At 42.2% G+C, this 24501-nt stretch overlaps 1 protein-coding gene across 1 annotated transcript; it reads left to right on the top strand.

The window, feature by feature from the left end:
* The first annotated feature begins 634 nt into the window (after positions 1-634).
* On the top strand, positions 635-15240 carry RAP2C (RAP2C, member of RAS oncogene family). Its single transcript, XM_040999614.1, has 5 exons — positions 635-743; positions 967-1063; positions 1207-1989; positions 4461-4775; positions 12693-15240. Exons 3-4 carry the CDS (start codon positions 1717-1719, stop codon positions 4737-4739), a joined length of 552 nt encoding a protein of 183 aa, XP_040855548.1. The 5' UTR covers positions 635-743; positions 967-1063; positions 1207-1716; the 3' UTR covers positions 4740-4775; positions 12693-15240.
* The last annotated feature ends 9261 nt before the right edge of the window (positions 15241-24501 follow it).

A 24501-nucleotide genomic window follows, 5' to 3' on the forward strand; every position in this document is an offset into this window, starting at 1 on the left:
TTGAGCTTGGAAGAGACAACATGAGAATTGCTATGCATGCAGATAATGGAAGATTAATAGAACTTACTATGCAGGTGTAACCATTTTCCATAAACTAGTCGCTATTTGCTTTTTTTTTTTTTTTACTGTGTATGGTTGAAATCAGAGTACTATTAACTTTGTAACGGTGTTTCCTAGGTTTGTGGTTTTTTTTTTTTTGTAAGCAGTCACTTTGGTATTTGCTAATGGAGTCAAAGCAGATTTGCGAGATGATAAAATAATGTGTACGTTTAACGATCACACTGCCCAAACACATCACATACAAAGCCAGAGGCACAGCAACGTCTAGGGATATCTTGCATGCATTTCTCAGAAGAATATCAAATGGAAGAAATACCAGCAAAGAAAATAAAGTCCTGGCCGATTTTATTCTCCCTGCAACTTGTAGTGCTGGGATGTGTGGCGTTCTCTCCCGGTCCTTAGATTGCTAACTGGTCGCCCTACCCGGGCCAAGGAGCTGAGCAGTTCCTCGGGCCCAGCTGCAGGAGGCCAGGCCCAGCCAGAGCAGCTTCAACGGCTTTGGGGTGAGAAGGGGGAGGGGGGTAGAGAGAGTCAGCAGCAGCTGCGGGCGGGAAGGGACGGACGCCAGAGGTTCTCCCAGAGGCCCTTTTCCAAGGCCGGAGCCTGGACCCGAAACCGTCCGCGGGCGGCTGGCTCGCTCAGCAGGGCGCGGCCCCCCGCGCCACCCGGCTCGCCCCGAAGAGGTGGGACTTTCCCCACCGGAAGTGATCCCGTCCAGTCTCGGGGAACTGGGGCACCTCAGCCAGTGTGTCAGGGAAACCCTTCCGGGTGTGTGCTGGGGAGGGGGGAGAGGTGGGGGGGTGGGTGAGGAGAAAAAAAAAAAAGAGGTGGGTTCGGCTGGTGTCCCTGCGGCCACCGCCGCCACCGCCGCCGGCCGGCCCCCGCCCCTTTCCCCTCGGCGAGCAGCCGCGCTTGGGCGGCGGTGACACACACGAGCCAGCGGGTGGTCATGGCCTTGGAGTGACAGAGCCTCCCGGGCGGCTGGGCGGGTGCGGACGGCCGGGTAAGCGGCGGCGGTGGCGGCGGCAGCCTGGTGAGGGTGGCAGTTGGGGGAAAGGAGCAGCCCGGGACCGCTGCTTGGGGTGAGGGTCAGGCGGCTAATGCGTGTTTTTCTCCCCCCCACCCCTCCCCGCCCCGCCATCACAGGCCGGACGTCTCTCGCTTGGAGCCGGGACCCAGAGATCCGCCCGGGCAGCAGTGACGGGTGCGGAGCCCGCAGGCCTGGGCTGGCTCGCCAGCGGCGCTAGCAGGAAGCGGGGACCCTGGGCCCCTTTGTGTGAAGGCTGTCGGGCAGCCCCAGGCTCTGAGGACAGCCGCCCGCCTTGCCGCCGCCCCCACCCCTTCCCTTCTAGGGGTGCGCTGATTCTCCCCACCCTCGATCGCCCTCTCCCTGGCTCGCCCTCCTCCCCACGCCCCCTGCCTGGGCTTCACTTCCTATAGGAAGGGCATTACCATCCCATCCCCACCCACCCCCGACACTTAGCTCTTTCCCCTCCCCCTCCTGTAACTTCCTCTTCTTCCCCGCTCGGGCCCTCGGCTCCTCTGCACTCTCCTCCCCAGTTCGCAGATTTCCGCCCACCTTCCGCCTAGCCGCGCCGCAGCTAGCGGGGTGTTGTTTCCCTCCCCCTCGGGTAGGAGTTGGTGTAGGTGAGCCTCATGAGGGAATACAAGGTAGTGGTGTTAGGGAGCGGAGGGGTTGGCAAATCTGCCCTGACCGTGCAGTTTGTCACTGGGACTTTCATTGAGAAATATGACCCCACCATTGAAGATTTCTACCGCAAAGAGATCGAAGTGGACTGTTCGCCCTCTGTGCTGGAAATTCTGGACACCGCAGGAACTGAGCAGTTTGCCTCCATGAGAGACCTCTACATCAAAAACGGCCAAGGCTTCATCCTGGTGTATAGTCTGGTTAATCAACAGTCTTTTCAGGTAATCAACCCAAGTCTTGCGCATTTGTTGGAAGGGGGTGTGGTAATCGTGCCTTCCCCTCCGCGTAGTGTGAACCGCGCCTTGCTGACCGTCTTTGGCTTTTGAAAGTTAGACATGGCGTATTTTTTAGGTGACTCTTGGCGTGGCAAAGTGTCAGGTTGTTTCTGGAAAGAGAGAGGGAGGAAGGGAGGGAGAGAGTGAGTGAAAGAGAGAGAGAGAGAATGAGAAAGCACGAGAAAACTGAAGCATGCACGAATATTTTTGAGTTATTTATTTATTTTTAAGTCAAGGCAAAGCCAGAGAGAGAGAGAGACAAGGGGCTGCTGGGCCGACTTTAGCCCTGGGATATAACCATTCCGGAGTTTCCTGTTCAATTGCACAAGTATTGATTAACCCATTCAGCACAAACAACCCTTAACAGATAATCTTGAGCAAATAAAGGGCTTGGAAAGGAAAGGGCTGGGGAGCCCATTATCCAGCGCACAGATAACTCAGCTGAGTCTGCTCTCAGCTGCGGCCTGGGGGCGGGGGGGGGGGGGGCATGCGTGTCTCCCCAGCTGTGCCACGGCTCTGTTATCGCCCAAGGACTCAGCTGAATTTGTAAATCCGACTAAGGCTACCGGAAGAACCCTGGCACTCCCTTCTAGGCATTTGACTTGGCGGCGTGCAATATAAGGGCCAGTTGCTAACTGAAAAGTAGAGTTCCTACAAGTGACTGCATTGCACCCCCCACCCACCACACCACCATCACAAATGAATTCTGTTTGGTTACAGTGCTATCTTGGGTGTTGTCCAGTTTCTTAGGAAAACTGCCTAGTCCTTCCCTGGGAGACAGACTGAAGGTTTAGCGTTATTTTAAGAGATGCACTAAATGTTGCTATTTATTCCTTGAGAGTAAATAACCTCATATTGACCCATTATATTGACCTCCATTGATTTAGGAAATGGGTATTATTTTTTTTTCTGCATTTAAAGGTATGCATTTAATGTTGCTTACTTAAGAGACCTTAAGTGCTTTAGCCAATCCAATGTACTAATTTCAGTTTCTTTAGTACTTGAAAGTACTAAGGTGAACTTTTCCAGGGACCTGATACAGCCAGCTCAGAAAATTATTATTATTTTTTAAGATAAGAAGTTCTGGGGAAGTGAATCAAAACTATTGGGACCAAGGGAAAGTTCAATTTCTGTAGCATTAAGTTCCAAAGCGATACTATTCGCAAAGTTTCTTCCCCAGAAAGTACTAAAGTGAGAAAGGTGGTATTTCACACGTGTTTTCTTTTTAAGATCCTCCGGAGGTTTTGTTATCTGCGCAGCTGACTCTCTAGAGACTGGGAGTCTTCACAAGGGTGTCTCCCAAGATTCCCGTTAAATCCATTTCTGTTACAGACATAAACAGAGAGTGGAAAACACTGCCAGGACTTCAACAGACTTAAACTCCTTAGAGCCCAAATGCCAGAAGTTGGGACTGAGCTGAGCTTTGGGTTACTACCATAACACCGGAAAGACTGAACTGGTGAAACACGGTCAAATCAAACTGTGACAAGCAGCAAGTAACTGTGTAAATTTTGAGTGGACCAGGACTATGCAAATTAATCACATTTGCTATTTACGGCATCTCTTTTCAGGGTTGTAAGACATCTTAAAATCTTGAATGCTAGGTAGGATTAAATCTCTATTATTGTCTTAAAGCAATGTTTTTCCCTCCCTCAAATTGATGTTACTGGAAAATTGTGAAAGTTCTTACCTTTTGTAATGCATTGTAGTTCCTTAGGAAATAATACACGTAGAAGGAAAAAAAATCTAGTGTTAAATACAAACCTGAGGAAAGAAAGACTTCTTCCCGCCTGCCTGCCTGACTCCCCTGGTATCTAATATATGAAGGGCATTTTCAAGTGTTCTGTTTTATTGGAAGACAAGTGCAAATGATCACTTTAAAATGAAATGTTTAAGTGTCTTAATCATTTTTTTAAACTCGCGTCTTCTGGGCATTAGAAAGTGTTTTAGTTGTTCCCTGAACAATTTCTCTCCAGTTTTCTTGCTAACTGGCCAGGAATGCTGCAATCCTGGGCTAGGATAACAGGTGTTACAAGAAGCAGTGACAAGCAGGCAGGTTTAGGAACATGGCCAAGCAACTTTGTGTGTGAGCAGATTAAGCATATTTGGGGGCTCTTCTTCATTACTGTATTTTTGGGGATGATGATGGAAAGTTAATTTGTATCTGACTTTTTGGGCTGGTAGAGAACCTACGTTTTATATTTTTCAGATAAACTCAGCAGGTAGGTTCTGTGGAAATTATTTAGGTCCTCCTTCAGTGAACACAGTAACAGTGTTTTCTCCATTTGAGTATGTGGTTTTATTTTGGATGTAGCTTTATCTACTCACCATGCGCTGACTTTTCTGTTGTTGATATTGCTGTCCTGCTATTACACAAATAAATTCTTTTCCTTTTCTCTTTGTGATTGTTCAAATAGGATATCAAGCCGATGAGAGATCAGATTGTCAGAGTGAAGAGATATGAAAAAGTCCCACTAATCCTAGTAGGAAATAAAGTGGATCTGGAACCAGAAAGAGAGGTTATGTCTTCAGAAGGCAGAGCTCTTGCTCAAGAATGGGGATGCCCTTTCATGGAGACATCGGCAAAAAGTAAATCAATGGTGGATGAACTTTTTGCTGAGATCGTCAGACAAATGAACTATTCGTCCCTGCCTGAGAAGCAAGATCAGTGTTGTACAACTTGCGTTGTCCAGTAAGAAAAAGATAACCTCAATCATGGCCATACCGAGCAGGTTAGTTGTTGACGGGAATGTAATAGGTAGTGTTTTGTTCTGTTTTTTTGAACAACTATAGCAAGAAGCTGATTAGTATAAATAATGCACATGGCACAATCTTACATTTATCTTTATTGTAAAATGACATCTCTCCAAGCACAGAATTGTATCAATACAGGACGCTTAAAAAATGTAGCTAACCCAAACAAAGCAATTGCCTGTATTCCAATCACCAAGCTTTATGGATTTTTTAAGTGAGTTTACTGTCCTTTCCTATTGACATTTCTTTGGGTTGAGTCAAATCATAATACACTTTTTCCCCTGTTTGGCTGATGTATCTTCTAAACTGCACTGGAGAACCTTCAAAAAGAACTTCAGAAGGCGATGAGTTCCATGATGACTTCTATGCTTTTATATGCAGGCAGCAGAGTTGCCTATAATTGAAATAATCAATTTATTAATCATGTAAGTGCTTTATTTTGCAGGATGATCATTTAATCACCTTATTCTGCACTTGAGGGACTTAAGTGACCTCTGAAAATAGAAAATTATAGTACCACAGTGTATCTTGACTTAATTATGAATAGTGGTCCTAATGAGAATCTGCTGAAAACATCTGTGAGGTGTTAGAAGGTACAGTCGCCAGCACAGGAAACGTTCAGTTGACTGAAGGATAAAATTAAGAAACAGTAAAAAGTGTTCAAAAAAGGTATTCAAACATGAAATGATGCAAGGTTTGAGGAAACTAAGAGTGTTATCTTAAATTTAAAAATACACGCATAAATTAGAAAAAATATTTTGTAAAAAAGTTTTCAGTTTACTATAATGAAGTTATAAACGAACCTACTGGTTAGTAATATGAATTTATTCAGATAATTTATTATGTCCTGCAGAGGAAGCATTGCTGAGGTACTGGTGTTATGGTTTATATTTATTGACACTGAAAAGTGTTTATTTTTAATGAAAACAACTGGTTGCAAAAGAGAGAAGTGCTAGCTTCTAATCACACAGATGTTTTTCTTCAGCCACAACCATTGATTACAGGGACAAACACATTTGAGTTTGGGTGAAAGAATTTGTCATATTGTCTAACTGGAAATAGTGTCTAGTTGAGGAATAATAATAATCTCAAAAGTTTTCAATGAAATGAGATCCTGACAAAGTAAGGTTATGTAAAACTTCGCATTTAAAATGAGATTATTTGATTCATATCATAGTCTTTTAGTCTTGGCTGTAGTTGAGCAAGTACCCTCACTTAGACGGTAGCCCTTAGATAGTAAACACAGCCAGCATCGTGGATGACTGAGAAACCGCAGCAGAGCCAGACAGGCCTGACAGTATCAGAAATGGAATTGATCTTTCTGAGCCAAGGCTGACCTCGAGTCTGGGAGACAGTGTTGCAAATGGCAACAGGCATGTTAGATTGCAGTGATGATTCCTAATCAAAGGTCGGGCTTTATATGTGCTCCCTGGAGACCAGACGAATGGTCTCTAATTTATCTTTTCAGACAAGGTCTCCTGTCAGGTTGTGTCATCTTTCAAAGATGACAACAGTGCCTTATTCAAAATGCCTCACTCATCAGCCTTTAGCGTACTGGAACATAATGAAAATTCATCCATTTTCCTATGTCTAGCTGATCTGTTACTTTATAATAAAGTCACCATTCAGACTGAAGTCCAGCACACATTTTTGGGACCATGACATTTGCGATATTGTCTTTTTAGGAAGGAACAGGTGTAGTTGGTGGCTGAGTTCTGTATTCTTGTTTGCAGAAGCAAGGTTCAAGTTTGAACAGGTTGTGTGTAGTGATTGCATCTTTACCATCATATTCTGTTTCTGCTAGCTGATGCTTTTAACTGGGCAGATGAATAAGAATGTGTACTTGGCTTTAGTTTTATCATCTTTGTATAAAAATGTATCCTACTCCCACAGAATTTCTGAATTTTGTTCTTGTCATTAACCTACATAACTAAAGGGGGTAAACAGTAAAATTAGTCGCAACCAAAATGGCAAAGGCCTAACTTCTTTTTATTACTATTCATTTGAGAGACAGAAGGCACACCCAAAAGTAAGAGAAATCAAGAGACAATGAGAGAGCTTCTATCTGATAGCTAGCTCCCCAGATGCTCTCTGAGACCCCCAAACCGAAAGTCAAGGACTAAAGCCGAGTCTCCCAAGTGAGTGGCTGGGTAATGACTTAAGCCATCACCTCTGCCTTGCTGAGTCTTGCATTGCCACAATCAGATTGCCCAATGTGGGATGCGGGCCAAACATTCTTTCCAAATGGACAATTGCTAACGATATTTCAGTTTTTTTATTACAAGTTTATTTCCTTTCCTTGTGATCAGATTATTTTTAATCCATTTGGTTACCTGCAGAGCACATAAATTTTTTTCCTATCAGAAGCCTGCTATGTGCATTTCTGTTGATGAATATGTTAGAAATTAGAAATGAATAACTACAGATATTCTTGTTTATAGTAAGTTTTGTTGCATTTTTAGTGTATGTGCTGCCCAAGCAAGCATTTATAGTAAGTTTTATCATCAAGTTATTTGTATTGTTTTTTCTTTTTGTTAAGTATAATGCATAAATCAAAATGTAGGTTGTAAGATAGAAGAACTAATCAGCTTACTTTCTAAAAATACTGAATGAACTCTGATCATATTCTGTTAGAACTAAATACACTGGGGGGGGGGAGGGGCGGGAGAAGCGGATATCAAGCAATAGTCAACTGATGTGAATGGGAATGTATGAACCTGAGGCTAGTCAAGTTTCAGGTTGTCCCAACCAAAGAACAGGTGATGGCTTCCGGATCCTGTAGTGTGGGTCTTGGGGCTCTGAAGTCTGTCAGTCCTACATTGACACTGACGATCAAGCTTTACCATGTAGAGGGGATTTAGGAAATATTTGTCCTTAATATTTACTAGTACCTTATCCAAGAAGGAATAATAGAACTTAACCAAGCAACACTGTGATTATTATTGCTATTTTATTGATTTTAACTGAGAGGAAAATTATATTAATGCTCTAAGAAATGGCTCTGGATAATTCTTCCTGTTTCTTGACACCCTTTGATTTGGCTCAGTGGTCTTTTAGCGAACACCTGTGCTTTTGCATGGACCCCAGGGTGGTTTCCTCACCTTGCCCCAATCATTGGCAGACATGTTAGAGTAAATTTGGAAACATGGCCAGATTCTATATAGGTTGGTCTCATCCTTGGTGGCCTTGAGGTAGCTGCCATCAGTGCTTTGTAGGACTTGTTTTACCATGTGGACAGCAGCATAAGAGCAACCCAGGCCAGTGTTGTCCATCTAGTTTGGTTTTACTCATGACCTCGCCACTCCTGTGTTGGTGTAAAGAATTGACAATTTACCATTTTAGTATACCACTGTTGACAAGTGTAGATGTTATATGAATAATCTCATCACAGTTTTAAAGAAGGAAATCAGCATTCAATGTGCATTCAGGGCAAGAAGAGCCTCCCTCCAGTTAGAGGAGTTTCTCAGCATTTCCACTTCTGCTCGGGGTTGTCAGATATCTAGCAGTATTTCTGGCTTGTACAGTAATACTGGATGCCACTGGCAGTCCCCCAGCCTGCCCAATTGAGACAGATGAAGATATCCCTGGAAATTGTCAGAAAGCCCCTGGAGAGGGAGGAGAGCAGAGTCTTTCAGTGGAGCATCATTGAAGTAGACAAGTTGAAGGAGCAGCAACATTTGAGTCGGGCCTTGCTGACTGGGTAGGATTTGAGGGGATGGATAAGGTGGCAGGGGTGATTTCAAAGCAGAAAGAATGGCCACCAGTAGCATAAGAATGTCTTCAGATCTGCTGGCTCATTCAAAGGAAGCGGGCAAGTGCAGTAACGCTTTCCCTTAAATGTGACAGGTTGGTCTATGTTTTGGGCAAATAGAAATTTGTAATGATGATTTTTCAAGGATTTCCATGTGCTGGGCCAATTTTATGAAATAATAATAATAATAATAAAGTCAGGGAAGGGGAGGTGTTCTTTAGGACTACCTAAATGTCTCTTGGAGATTTTATACATTTTTCTCAGTGTATCCTGGAATGGGTTTTCCCAACTGGAATAAATGGCACAAACGAGTACCAACACCAGGAAGCAAACAGAAAGAACAAAGATCATGATTTATGTCAACTTCAGTTCATTATATATGTGAGCCTGAAGGAAAAGGGGGATTCTTGACTCAAGACTAGCAGATCATTTCCCAGGGCAGCAGAATGCCTGCGAGGTTAGCAAAGGCTCCTGGAAGGCTAGACCATCTGTGGGTGGGACTGAGCTACTTCTGAATATAGTGGGATTGATTAACATTTTCAGCAGCTTTTCAAGTAAGTAAAAAATATAGAATCAGAATTACTTCCAATCCTATTTGGGGGGCTTTTACTTAGATAACAATGCTGGATTTGAGTAAATATGAAAAGAAAATCTTCAGTCATGTTGTATAGGTTGAAATGCTGGCATTTTCATATCCAAGTGAAATGTTAGTCATATCAATAAAACTCTAGGGTGCAATTCTGCTGCAGAAGTTACAGTTTTATTAGGTACTGCTTTTCTTCTCCTGCCCTGATTTTCTGTGTTATCTGGAGTAGGGAGAATGGCTTATTTGTCATCCAGGTTATTTGGTGAGTTGAAGTAAAGAAGAAGGCTTGGATGGAGGGTCAAGCGTGATTTGGAATAGTGTACACCATATTGGACCTGGGATCCATGCCAGCATAGCGCATCTTTGCCCTTTCTGGCACCCCTAATTCTCCTGGAGCTTCTTTGGCCCCTATGGGGGCTGTGGGACGTGCTCTGGGTATGGAGGTGTGTGGTGATTAGAATGACTCTTTGTGTATCTGTTCCTTCTTTAATTGCTTCCTTTTAACTTCAACATTAGGCTTTTATTGAAGAATGAACTGCATATGACACATGCAGATTTATTCCATTTACTTCTCTGGCTTAGAGTGACCCATCAGTAGAATTATGAAAAACTTGCCTCATAGACTTGGAATATTGCCACCAGGGAAGTGTCCTAACCCTACCACAGGAAAGATTGTTTTTGCAGGATTGCCCTCCTCCTGCGTTTCTGCAGTTTGCAAGATAATGTCCCTAAGAAAAACTGAAGTCCTGTTGGGGAAAAATGCGTACAATCAAAAACTGACTCCCAGAGTCCTTTACTAGCCACTGTGTTAGAGCAATCGGATTTCTAAAATGTACTTTAAAGTGAGGAGAATTGTATCCTCCCTGGCCCAAGTCACAGCCAGGAGCTGGAATCAACTCACTGGGCTTGCAGTGTTGGGGATCTCCACTCTTGAGATTTCAGAATTGGATTCATCGTATTCATTTAAATTTTTGGAGCTTTCAGGTCTGACACATAAGAAAAATAATCCATTCCCTAACACTGAGTTCATCATAAACGTTAAGCCTGCATGCTCTCCCTTAAGGAATCTGTCACAGGGTCAGCTTTTGCAGGTCAGCTTTTGCGAGTGAATGACAGTGAGCACTTTTAATGACATAATACTCCTACACCCCCAGTCAGCTTTGTGAGTGTAACACAGATTAGAGAAATGAAGCAAGATATTAAAAACTTAACCTCTGTCAACAGAATTCCAGCATGGTCTTCTGATAATGCAATTAATATTTAGGTATGAAAATGCCAAGTCAAGAAAAGAATGAAGAGAAGTTTATTTAAAAATAAGTCTTGGCATAAATCTTCAGAATATTATGTAGCTAAAACGCGGGGGCGGGGGATAGGAGCAGTTATGATTGCACATATGCTCCAAAGGAGAGAAAGGATGCTAGTAAATGCCACTGTTATGGATAGGAAGTCCAGTTAAGCTGGAAGTATATGAACTGCTAGGGCGTCCGAGAGCCCGTGCATTCTGCCCCAAGAAGTGATATGCTAGTTTTGAGTTGGGAACCTCCCTTTTTCTTCAGGCTGACGTAAATAATAATCAGTGCTGTGCTTGGTAGCCTTGTGTGCTTACCCCGCTTGGGGGGGACCCTGGTTTCCTGAGCACAAGGTTTGGATTATCATTTGCCCTGTGTTTTGTAGTCTCCCATAATACCTCACTAGACAAATGTGAATGTCTGATGAGGAGAAGGTGTTCCAACTCTAACGCAGACCTTTGCCATGCATCTTGATGTGGCATCCTAGCAGTGATGAAGTGCTTATTTGATCAGGAGCCGGGATGTTTCTCAAAATGACAGTGTGTTAGAAAACTGTCAGTGCTGCCGTCACTGTGCAACAAGAACGTTTACATATTGCTGTGAAATTCTGATCTGAGACTGTCCTTTTTGCTTCATACAAACTCCTGCTTTGGAGTTAATTGCTACCAAGAATTATAATATAGTAGTGTTTTGAAAAGTAGCCCGCATTAATGCTGAATGCCTGGTGTTGATATTGCTTAGTGTGACTCAGAATATATATCCCTTAGTCTCACTGGAGTGTTGTAGTCCAGGGGTGTGTGGATGGACAAATTTTAACCAAGTTTTGGGAAAGTGGAAAGTGATCAATTTGTCTATTTTTACTTATGTAGACTAATAAGCTAATAAGTGGGTTTGTATTCTTATTCTGGCTATCTAAAAAAAAAAACACAGCTAACTACATTTTCAGTTGGAATTCAGAGGATGAAGTCTATGAAAGCATTCAATATTTAATTCATAAGAATAGCTTAAACTCTTGAGCTATTTATACTTTTTGAAATGTCGATCAAAATTGAAATTTACAAGTTTAGATGAATCGAGGGAAGTGTAGTCTGAATTACTGGAAAATCTTTGTGATGAAATACATGTATAATGAAATGTGGTTGTGTCTCCAGTAGATGTAGTGATTCAAACTAAGCTAAAAAGAAGCCCAGGTCTTTAGTTTGGACATAATGGCCAGGCCCTGGTCTGTTACACAGTTGTCACACAGTTGGGAAAGGAACAGTACTTGACTCAGGTGTTGCTGTTTCCAAGGTACTTGCACAAGCCGCATGATGTGATGTTCGCAGTCCTGGGGAGGGGGAGGAGGTTATCCCTACTTTTATAATTAGGAAGCTAAACTTGCCCAAACTTAAATGACCAGTGTCCTCATTAACAAAAAGTCCAAATTTCAGCTGAAAAAGAAAATGTTTCTGTGATAGATTGTAAAGAGACTGAGAGTTTTGTTCGATTTGTCCCTGGTGTGATTAGGGGTAGAACTTCAGTAAGAATGAGAGCTACATTAAGTTCAACATTTATGAAACAGCTGCCAGAGGCTTCTCTCAGGCTCTTAGAATACTGTCAAATGACATGCATGAAAATTGTACCAATGTAAATGCTGGCAGAGCCCTTAAATACTCTGACTCTGGTGTTGCTCGCCTTTCGTTCCTAGTTTCTGTTCTTTTATTTCTTGCATTCTGGTGCGATATTTTATTGTGCGCATTAACGTGCAGTTCCATTCTCCCTAGAAGCCAGTTGGTGATTCAGCACAGCTGAAGGGTGCTGCGGCTGTCCAGATGACTAGCTGCAAGGGCCGCCATCTCTGAGCTGTGAGAAGAGGCTGACAGCACGAGTCCCCAGGGGCAGCCTGTGCAATGGGGACTGCTGCTGCCACCTAGGTGGTCAGGTTCCAAGTAAAATCAGCATAAGCCACAACTAGATCAATTGGAGTATGAACATTGGCCATATTGTATAGCACAGGTATACAGTGACATCTTATCATGAAAATAGAGTAGTTTCGAGCACACATTCTGTCCAGTGCATCGTTGCTATGTTCCTAATCGCTACTGACTTGTTAGGACCACAGCAGACGACTTGTTTTTTGGCGAGGGTAGGGTACTCAGACTGATGGGGAATACGATGACATTCCAGGTTGAGATTGTGGTGCATGTTTGTACTTGCAGATCCATTGTCGATGTTAGCTTCTAAAACTGTTGTTTCTGCATTTGGTGACTTTTTGAAATCTTCATTGCAGATAAAACTCAGAGGAAATTTGCACAGATGCTGCTTTGGAGAACTTTACAACCTGGGTTGCAGAACTGAGCCTTGGTAAACCTGTCTCTATTACAGCATGTTGCCATACATCGAATTAAGTGCATAAGGTCTTTGGCCGTCAAGATCCAACGACCTTCAACAGGAATGCTTAGCACGTTTACCATACGTTTCAAAATCTGTTCTTTATCAGTCCTTTTATAGCTTTCTAAGTTCTTATTGATGGCTAATATGCAAGGGTTAATTTTTAATATTTTCATTGATTTCTTTAATCAGTTTCTCAACTTATATTTATTACTCAAAACTCAGTATTACCTACTCAATGCCTTTTAAAAGAAAGTTATAAATGGAGAAAAAATTGAGCCTTAAACAAATGGTTACTTCTGTATATTACCTCGTACCAGTGCTTCATTCTATTTGTAAAATCTTTCTCCTTTAAATGGTCGGTTAATACTTTGAGACTTTGTTTACATGTGGCAGTGTTGTAAAAAGAAACTAAAGATCACATTGCATCTATATGGATGGAATATCCCTTTTCTTCAAGTGCGGCTTGTGATGTGTTTTTGTACTTAACATGTTCTGTATTTGCAATTGACTGTAGAGCATTTAGTTGAACAGTTAAGTGTTCAATTCCATTAGGTTTTCACATGTGTTAATCTCATTTACAGCATTGAATTGCAGCAGTAACATTTTCCTTTCTGTGAAGTTCTAAATTTAGTTATGACCTACTTAGCAATGCCTTTGAAAAGGGATATTGTATCCATGGTAAATTAATTGTATACCTAAACAGAGATAGCTCAGCTTTGCCTGTCAGGCTTGTAAGTGACATCCAGTAGACTTCTGCACATGTAAAATTGATTCGAATAAAATCATGTACACTTTCTAGCTCTTAATATTTTGTCTTTCTGAATAATAGTTTAAAGCAATATTTGTTAAAGTTTTCTTGCACTATCACAATTGCTTTTTTAGTTATTTTCTCCAGAAGCATGTTCGTAGTAGAGACAAAATCTGTGTAACAGGAGGGAGAATAGCACCAAGTCTCTGGGCTAATATATTTTATTTTTGCAAATGTGCTTTCTAATAGCCATTGCCTTCCATGTTGTTTACCTAATCAGCACATTTTGTCTGAATACTTGAACATTTAACCGTAACACAGGTATAGAAACAGAAAAGAAATTTATAAAGACGAATCTTTGGTTCAGTTTTAACATCATGACAACAAGCGCTTTTCCTAGCAATGATTTTTAAATGGTGTCAGCTTGACAGTATTTTGTTCCTTGGCTTTTATTTGGTTTTAGTCGTGTGCTTTTAATTTGCAGAAGTTAGTAACTGCAGCTCACCTACTGCACCAAAGTTCTCGATTTTAGGAGCCCAGCTTTAGTCATTTGAACATGCTTCTAAATAAAACAACAAACCAAAACCATGCTTTTGATCTATAATAATAGCTCAATAATGTTGTCAAGGAAAGCCCTAATATATGCAGTGATGGTTTACGGAAGGGTGTGGCAATTTTAAATTTCTATTGTGTGTGATGTTCAAATAAAGTGATATCTACATTCATGTGATTTATTGGTCAACATGACCATTAATTATTGAGTAGAAATTGATTAAACTTTGATTTCCTTTTTTTAAATCGTGTTGCATTTGATTCCTGATCAGATTCCCACATCGTAAACTGTTGCTCTTAAATTTTGAATTTTATGGTGAAAATTGTAAGGGTGAGGCAATTGAAACATTGTGCTTTGTTTATAAACTGCTTGAAACGAATCTGTAATTTAAGTTTGCACCTTAATACCAAACTTAAAAAACCAAACACTCATTTCAAAGTAGGTTAAGTAATTATGGTTCATCTTGATTAGCTTTGTCAAAATCTAAAGGAATCAAATAATTCATGATTAAATTTTCTGCAGCTTGCTTTTGCATTGTTTCTTTCCTATGGATCTCCCTCTTTTCTCCCTCCCTTTCCCTCTTCCCCTACCTGTGTGTCTCCCTCTCTCGCTCTCTCCTCCATGTCTGTCTCTCTTTCTTCTTCTCCTTCTCCTTGTCCTCCACCCCTCAAATACAGTGTTCATTGTCATTGACCTCAGCAGCAAATTTAACTTGAATTTATCTAGGATCACAGGAATCAGGGGAAAGTGATTTTAATGATGGTTTCTCCAGCACATTTTAAGAAAAGGGACCAAAAGTTATTTTAGCTTCCTCAATAGATTGCATGTTGCTTATTAGGATAATAAATTAAATATTAAATGCAATATATGTCTTGTCTTTACTATGGCATCTGTTTAGGAGTTGTTCAAATCACTGCAGTAGGGCTCTGCAAATAAAATCATGTAACCTATTATCCTGGATCTAATGTACTGTATCTTTATCAGTGAAAAGTAAAATCTCAAATAATAAGTACAAACATTGAACAATTACCTATAAAGATTTGTAAAAGTAAAATTTTTCCAATAGATTTCATTCTTGTCATTTTGTAAGACGACCCTGCAGTCCACCTGTTTGTAACTTTTTTAATAAAATAGACATCTGTATTACTGAGGTTGGTTTTCTTATTTGGTATATTGCGTCTTGTTCTAGATCTGCTAACTCAGACACCTTGTAACTGAAAGTCATTTTTGGTAAACATGATAACATACATTACATTACATATCGAGCGCTTATTCACTTGTTTCTTTAGTCACTGTTTGGGAATATGGTGGAGCTGGTTGCGGGGAGCTAAGCCATGTCCCAAAAGTAATATTGATTTAGTCAGTTTGAATAACCTAAATCACAAGTTATGAGTAATGAGTAAAGAAAGAATAATGTATGTATATAACATGGCCAGGTACAGAAAGTAGACCAGCCATAAATTTGATACCTGTGAATTGTCCATGTATAAAATATTTCAGATAATATTAAGCAATACCATTGAATTTCAGAATACTAAGTTCAAAAAAATTAACAATTCAGTTATCACTTTATCTGGTGGAAGAGTTTTCTCTAGTCACTTTTTTATACAAATTTAATTATTTTTATTGGAAAGGAGATTTTACAGAGGAGAGAGATTTTTCCATCACCTGGTTCACTTACCAAATGGCCACAATGACTGGAGCTGGGTCAGTCCAAAATCAGTAGCCAGAACCTTCTTCTGGGTCCCAAACATGGATACAGGAGCCCAAGGACTTGAGCTATCCTCCATTGCTTTCCCAGACCATAAGCAGGGAGCTGAATGGGAAGTGAAGCAGCCAGGACATGAACTGGTGCCAATATGGGATGCCAGTGCTGGGAGGTGGAGCCAGTTGAATCAATTTATTTGTGCTTCTAGTCACTTTAAAAATATAGATTTATTTATTTATTGGAAAGCCAGATATACAGAGAGGAGGAGATACAGAGAGGAAGACCTTCCGTCCGATGGTTCACTCCCCAAGTGGCCGCAATGGCTGGAGCTGAGCTATTCCAAACCCAGGAGCCAGGAACTTCTTCCAGGTCTTCCACGTGGGTGCAGGGTCCCAAAGCTGGGTCATCCTCTACTGCTTTCCCAGGCCACAGCAGGGAGCTGGATGGGAAGCAGGGCTGCCAGGATTAGAACCGGCATGCATATGGGATCCCAATGTGTTCAAGGCAAGGATCTTAACCACTACACTATCACGCCAGTGCCATATTTATTTAAAAGGAAAAAAAGAAAGAAATCTCTTAATTTTCTGGTTCATTCCCCAAATGGTTACAATGGCCAGAACTGTGCTGGTCCAAAGCCAAGAGCTTCCTCCAAATCACTCCTATGGATGCAGAGGCACTTGGCACTTGGCACTACTGCTTTCCTAGGTACATTAGCAAGGAACTGGATCAAAAACTGGAGCAGCTAGGACACAAACAGATGCCCTTATGGGATGCTGGCACTGCAGGTGGAAGATTAGAACACTATGCCAAACTCTATTTTTAAGTTTTAAATAGATATTTTAACCTCGCTGTTTCAAACTCATTCAATTCTGTGGCCTACATTAGATACATAAATATATATCTTGTGGGTGGATGGGCACATTTATACGCCTGTTTTGTTATGATTTAATTGGAAAGGCAGATTTTAGAAGGAGAGGTGGGTCTTCCATCCACTGGTTCACTCCAAATAGTCACAATGGCCAGAGCTGAACTGATCAGGAGCCAGGAGCTTCTTTCTAGACCTCCCACGAAGGTGCAGGGACCCAAACACTTGGGCCATTATCTGCTGCTTTCCCAGGCGACAAGCAGGGAGTTGGATGGGAAGTGAATCAGCAGGGACACAGGTGGAGGATTAGCTTTGAGCCACAGCACCAGCCCCTATACCTGTTTCTTCATATGTATAAAGTATCTGTTTTATTGCTATGAATTATTGGTCTTTGGTTGAACTGTCCTTGCAATCCCAAAATCCCTTTGTTTAGGGAAGGCGCTCGGGATCTCAGGGCCTTCCTTCTTTCTAATAAAAAGCCTTTCATCCAGCAAGATGAATATTTTTGTCTTTAAGATTTATTTTTTATTGGAAGGCAGGTTTTGAGAGACAGAAAGATCTTCCATCCACCTGTTCACTCCCCAAGTGGCTGCAATGGCCAGAGCTGAGTTGAGCTGATTTGGAGCCAGGAGCTTCCTCTGGATCTCAAGGGAGCTGGATCAGAAATGGAGAAGCTGGGACTCTGCAGGCAGCGGCTTAACCTGTTCTGCAACAATGCAGAGCCCCTCTTTAGCAAATCTTAAGGCTGCGATTTCTTGCTGGATTTTTTATTTTGATTTTTATTTTTTTAGCATTTAAGCAGCAAAGGAAATGCATTTCCTCCCTCCACTTGCTCATCCTCTGTAATCCTAAATTGTCCTTGACTTGTTTGCTTTCTGCTTTTGGTTTATAAGCTGTTTCTCAACACTCTTCCAGGAAAAATGTTTGCAATAGATCCATGATGTGGACAGGCACACTGTGAGTAGGGTCTAGGCCCACTTCATTCTTGCAAAAATCAGAGAAATGTTCATATGGAAACCCCATAACCTCTTTAATAGTCTCTCTATAGTGAGCCAGTAATTGCTCTTCACCAGATTCTTCAGAGATTCCTCACCTACCCATTCAGTCAAGCCCTCTGTCTTCTTTTGTCCCTGGCCTGTTCCCTCATTGTACTTACCAACCAATGTGCACTTCATATAATTAAACTTGTACATAGTACCTCTACATTTGTCAAAAAAACAATGATTTTCTGAGTAACACAGCTACTAGATTCAGATTTTTAAAATCGCATCCCCAAACATCAAGATTCAGTCTACAACTGATGTTTAGAGACACTTGCTAGAACAAAGCTGTCCCCCGCAAAATGTTAGTCCCATAGATGTGCTTCAGTGTGAGTGATCTTTAGACTACCATGTAACAAGAGACATAACAAGAGACAATCAGATGTTCCAGAAAACCTCCAGGAATTGGCTCCTCAGGCTCTGGATACTCTGCTGCTCATTCTGTAGGCTTCCAGGAATGTCCTGGGCTGAGCAGTTTGAAGCTCCTGCCAGTTGCTGTGAACGTGAAAAAGGATGGGGGAGAGGTATTTAAAGCCACACCTAAGTTTTCTCAGTGCTTAAACGGGGACAGATGGTAAATCTATGGTTGAGGAATATAAGGCTATGTGAGTTTGTGAGTCTCCAATAAGCGTCTGCTTTGTGGGTCATTGTTCAGCTATTAAAGGGGGAGCCCCGGGAAACCCTAGTACAGCTTTCTCTTGTTTCTCGTTCCTCATTTACAAAATTGGCTCTTGGATGAATCCTAGCTGTAGACTTAGTGCCATACCTTAGGAGAACTCCAAAGACGGTCTTTGGCATTTTATTGAGGATGCAAAATGCAATGAAGTGACATTTAAACTGCAGGTTTCCGCATGCTCCTTGGTTGCAAGTGAATTCTACGGTGGGTGACAGAGTTCCTGGGGAGTGGGGAATGAGGCCCTGGCTCTCTCAATCAAGAGAAGCTTGAGCGGTGAAAAGAGCAGCCACAGCAACCTAGGAATGGTAACCTTATTCGGAAAAGTGATTTCCCTCTGACAGTAAATAGTTGCTTGATGAGACAAAAATAGGATGAGAAGATCAGCACCTTCATTTCATCTTGGTGGAGCTCCTAAGGATGTGCCTGGCATGGTGCTCTGGGCTGAGCTCTTAAGGGAAATGTGATAGGGCCTCACATTTCTAGCACCTGTCCTAGCTCAGGAGACAGAGGCTGCAAGCCAGGACAGTGAGGCAGCTCTTGCAAGTATGCTGTAGTCTCCGCCGTGCAGCAGAGAGCAGGGGAACCCAGAGGAGCCAAGGGATGTGTCGGCCCTTGCGAGTCCAGGCAAGGTCAGAGCAACTTGCCTTGTGAGATGATTCTTGAAGGTTAAGGAGAAATTTGCAGTAAGAACATCTCAGACCAACTTTGGGAGAGGAGTCAGAGAAGAGACCCAAATCCGCGAGTGGGTGTGGCAGGCTTGGGAGGCCTGGCGGTAAAGCAATGCTGGAAAGAAGGCTGGGCTGAGCACAAGAGGGACAAGATTAGCCTAGAGCACAGCACAGACTAGAATGCGAGGGTCTTGTATGCCCTGTAACTATTTGAGGTTTTTTTTTTTCCAGCAACTGTGGGGGCAGGGAGGGGGTGGGGGTCACTGGCAGGAGCACGTTGGTGTTCTACCAAGATGCCAAAGTGCAGCACAGAGCGGAAGGGGCTTGCCTGGGGCAGGGAGAGCAATCAAGAAAACCACAGGCTCGCAGAAATGAAGAAATAGTAAGAGCTTTGGCAGGGCACAGGCGGGGAAAATGAAGAGACAGTGATAAATTGAAGTGGTCTGAGAAATGGACTCAAGTGACAAATCCAATCACACCACATTCTTTGGCTTAGAAATCACCCTGCTCTGCAGGTCATCCTGTATTAGCCAAGGCTTTCACCTGTGGACTTGGCATCTCTCTCTGACGGCCGGCTCTTTGCTTCCGCTCATAATCCAAGCTCCAGTCCAGTTGTCCCACACGCCTTGCTGATCCCTCAACAGGCTCAGTTCACTTCCACTTCCATGGCTTTGCACTCGCTCTTCCCTGGACGAGGGATACTGTAACCCCCACCTTCTCCCTCAGGGGGAACTCTTACTCACTCTCATAACTCAAACTTCCTCTCCACCCCTCCCCCTTTCCTCTGCCTCCCCCTTCTGCTCCCATCACTTCCACCTTGGATCGCACCCAGTGACTGCTTACCACAGTATTTTCAAATTCCCAGTTTGAGTGTTCATCACTCCCATAAAGTAGTCAGCTTCTCTTGGGAGAGAAAGATTCTTTCTCAGCACAGGATTGTACACATAGAAGGGTTCAATGATGGCTGAAGAATTGAAATGAGCATTGGCACTTGAACCAGTGTGACTTGCTGTGATTGCTGGTTAGGATGAAAAGGAAGCGAAAGGTAAGCAGTTTCTAGCTAAGGGGCCTGGACAGTTTTAAATAATGGAATTGCTCAGTCGGTTCCTCTGCTCTTCTTCTTGGCCTGTTCTCATCCTTTCTTCACAACGCAGCGAGAGCGGACGTTTCCCATTGCAGATCTCATCCTGAGTCTCCGCAGTCTAAAACTTACCAGGGGCTCCCTATCACTGTCGGGGTTGGTCCAAACTCCTTAGTGCGACCTCACCCTTGCCTACCTGTCTGTCCTCATGTTCAACCACAGCTGTCCTGACACCTTCCCCTTTTAATATCAGATGGTTTGGTAGTTTTTTTTACACCGTCTCAAGCCTTTGCCTTATCTCAGAAACTTTCTCGCTTTTCTTCTCTGCCTGGCTCCTGCTCAAGCATTTAAATCATCTCCCCTTTAAGGCAGTAACGAATGGAACGGATTATGTGTTATTTACTAGTGGCCTCAGTACCTGACAGCACAAAACAGATGTTTAATAAAGTTCTGTTGAACTGAACTAAATTGGCAAGAAGAAGATGCTATTTATTAATAGCACTTTCGTGCAGCAAGTGAGGCTGTTGGGATAATTGACGGGAACGGGTGTAAAATTTCAGCCCAGGGGATGCCCCAATGGATGGGGCAGTTGAGGAGGTACATTTGCCACGACTGTCACCGAGGACACGCCTCTGCCTTCTGCCAGTTCATGGGTGGCAGTCTTAAATTTAATCATTTCTTGGGTAAGCAGAATGGATGTCAACCTTCTCATTTGCGTCAACAGTGAATCTATACCTGATGCAGAAAAGTTAGCCAAGCCAAATTTCTCATCCTCCCTGCCTCTGGCCCTGTGCCAGAGGAATGGGATCCTAAGGACTTGTTTTCTTCCATCAGGCACCAATCGGGCTGTAGCCAAAATCACGATACTGTTAAAGTCAGGCTTTCTTATCTCTGCAACCCTTTCAAATTGTATGGGTACATCCCACTTCCTCTTCTGTTTGCCCTCCCCACCCAAGCAAATCAAGGTGCTTCTTAGCCGGTTACTGAGTGTTTTCCCATTTTTTCTTTGGGCGTGCACATCAGTGCTGAACTCTCTGTCGCTGAGGAAAGCAGAGTGAAGACTCTGGCATTCCTGTTCTGGTTTCCATGGAGGCATTCGAAACAAATACATCTATTGCCTTTGGCAAACAATTCACGTTCTGATAGGCTTGTTTATTTACTAGTGTAAAATAATACATCGCAGTGTTACAAAATCAAGCATAGAGCTCACTGGTTCCGTGGAGGACAGACATTCAGTGTTACACATCTGTGCCATTTAGCATGGGACTTCATCCCATTGTGCGTTGTTCTCCAAACAACGCCTCAGCAAGCACCCCGAGGGTTGATATGACAGAAATGTACCATAAACAAGACAAGGTAGCTACTCCTAAAAGACCTCCTTGGACTCAAAGTGCAGGACTTCCCTACACCTGCCAATGTGCACTTAGCTAATGCAGAACCTTCCTGACAGAAAAGATCAGTGTGTTTGTTTCTGTTGCAGCTTGTTAAGAAAACAAAAGTTGGCAGGAAGCTAGAAAGATCATTTCTCTGCACCCCCAAAATCATGTTCTTTGAGTATATTGAAACAGGTGAGTTAAGTATCATTTTTTAATATGGTTTCTGCCATACTCTGTGAAGGAGTATCAATTATCTTCTGTCCCACTTCCTGGATAATTCTTTTACAATTAAATCACACGGCATCAATGCCAAATCAGTCAAGGCACTTTGGGAAATAAAACTTGCTGCTCAAGTCTATTTTCAGATTATTGGGGAAAAAAATGAGTGTGATGGAAAGCACAAGCCTTAGGTTTCATGTAAATATATTTCAAAGACATTGCAATTAAATCAGTGTAGTTCAAGAAAGAGATTAATGAAATCCCAAATCATTCCCTCCAAATACCCCTGGCTCACAGAACTAGGTATACTGTAAGAAAGTATTAAAATATGTTGACAGACAAAGAGAGGAGGAGGGCAATGGCATTGCATTCTTAGAATTATATCTAATATGGTAAAGATTAGCTAAAATTTAAAATTATGTTGGAAATTTTTTTTAAAAAAAATGTATACGCCAAATGGTGCTTATAGCCTGGGAAAGAGTGGAGGATGGCACGTGGCCTTGGGACCCTCACCCACATGAGACACTCCCTAAAAGAAAATCTTGGCCCCTGGCTGTGGATCTGCTTAGTTCTGGCCATTGTGGCCAGCGAATAGATGTTTCTCTTGCTCTTTCTCTCTTGAGTCTGCCTTTCCAATAAAAATAAATAAATCTTTCCAAAATAATCCATGCACATTTAGAAGAAAACCCAGAACTTCAACCGAAAGTTGGACAGAGAATGAAATTCATAGGAAAAAGAAATATATGGCTATATATTAAAAGTGTTCCAAGTTACTAAAAAATGAGAATAAAACAGTGGAGAAATATTTTTATGATACTGTGTTTAAATTCTCTTGTTTTAAAAAAAAACCTGCATGGCCTGAGAAAGCAGTGGAAAATTATGCAAATGCTCCGGCCCCTGTATCAACTTGGGAGACCCAAAAGAAACTTCCCGACTCTTGGCTCTGGCCCTGCCAGCTCTAGCCATTGCAGCCGTTTGGGGAGTGAACCAGCAGAAGCAAGGTCTCCCTGTCTCTCACTCTGTAACTCTGGCTTTCAAACCAACAAACCTTTTTTCAAAACTGCATGATACTAGATTTCATTTGGTGAACATGTCCTTTATCCTTCCATGGAGTTAGCAGCCCATCTGGGATTCAGATTTTTCATCTAAAATCATACACCTTCACCTGGAGTTCACTTCCTTTAGCGTTTTCTTTATGGTAGATCTGCTCTAAATATTTGAAAATTTGTACTTCATCTTTCTTCAAATATATTTTTAAAGGGAGTATCACTGAAAATTGGCAATGATTTTCTCATACCGTATTGGGGAGTCCATTGAGGGCTGTTTTGAGTCCCAGTTTTGGTTATGGAAAAGTCAGCTAGCAAGCTGTTTCTCCCTGGAACATAATGTTCACAATCTGTCATAAAACCCCCTCTAGTGGGGCCAGTACCACCAGTGGCTCAACAGGCTGACTCTCTGCTTGCAGCACCGGGCATGCTATATGGTGCTGGTTCCTGTTTCAGCTGCTCCACTTCCCATCCAGCTTCCTGCTTATGGCCTTGGAAAAGCAGTGGAGGATAGCACAAGTTCTTGGGCACCTGCACCAGTGTACAAGATCCAGAGCAAGCTCCCAGCTCCGGTTTGGCATGGCTCTGGCTGTTGTAGCCATTTGGTGTGTGCATCAGCAGGTGGAAGATCTGTCTCTCCTCTCTGTAAAACTGCCTTTCCAATTTAAAAAACAACTTTGAAAAAGCACCTATTGATTTTTTGTTTTTCAATGATTATTTTTATTTCTTAAAGTTCTATTTGCTTATTTTTATATCAGCTAGATATTTTCAGCAGTTTGTTTCCTGATGATATTTTAAAGTCTTTCCTTTCTTTAAGCATATTAAGCAGAATTATTTATCATCTGTGTCAGTATCTGAAGTTCTTGTGGACCTGTTCCTCTTGTTATTTCGCATTTCTGTCTAAGTCCATTGTATGTAGTTATTTTTAGTTCTTAGCTGTTCGTTTGTGGCTTTGGGTTGATATGTTTCTCCTGATAATTTTGCAAGGTGCCAGGTGTCATAATGCTCTAAGTTTGTGTCCTGAGATTTTGGGAGAACTACACAGACAATGTGTATTTGGAGCAATAAATCCACGCAAGAGTTAGACTAGGTTTGATCAGAATTTTCTTGAATGGTCACTTTCTCCATCCTCTTATCCAACTAGTTAGATAGGAACACAACAATGTTCATTACAGTGTTGTCAGGCTGGATGTTTGTTTCCGGTTCATATTTGCAACTGAGATTTACGGGGATAGAGACACTTAATTGGGCTCCTCGCTTCACAGGGACCCTAAGATTCATGCTCTGTTTTCCTCTTTGGAGAAACCACATGCACACGAAAGAGCAAAGCGCATGTTGAACTGGTTTGGCAAATGTCAGAAAAAAAATAGCTCCAGTGTGTGGCTTTCCTCTTTGGGTTGCCACCTGCACTTAGATGTAGGCCTCATAAATCCTTATATCTTATTAACTTTTGGATGCTTTAAGAAGATGTTGTCTCTCTCTATGTATTTATCTGCAGAGTCTGTCTAACGGCTAGACAGCCATTCTGCCCGAAACAAAAACCTTTGTCACGTGGTGATAAAAGGACTTACACACCACCAGTGATTTGCACATGGAGTGTAAAGTTAAGTTAACCTGAAAAAGGAGGTTATTAATAGTAACATGAATCTAAAATATTTTAAATTTTCATAAACCTAACTGAAAAATTCCACTTCCCCAAATAAGCAATAGTAAACGAAAGGGCTT

Source organism: Ochotona curzoniae, unplaced genomic scaffold (assembly GCF_017591425.1).
Source record: "Ochotona curzoniae isolate NIBS_2020 unplaced genomic scaffold, NIBS_Ocur_1.0 scaffold_1852, whole genome shotgun sequence".
NCBI classification, from domain to species: domain Eukaryota; kingdom Metazoa; phylum Chordata; class Mammalia; order Lagomorpha; family Ochotonidae; genus Ochotona; species Ochotona curzoniae.

Coding starts and splice junctions, on each gene's coding strand:
- RAP2C (XM_040999614.1), top strand. CDS start 1,717: ATGAGGGAATACAAGGTAGTGGTGTTAGGGAGCGGAGGGGTTGGCAAA. Junction 1,990..4,460: donor TTAATCAACAGTCTTTTCAG/GTAATCAACCCA, acceptor TTGTTCAAATAG/GATATCAAGCCGATGAGAGA.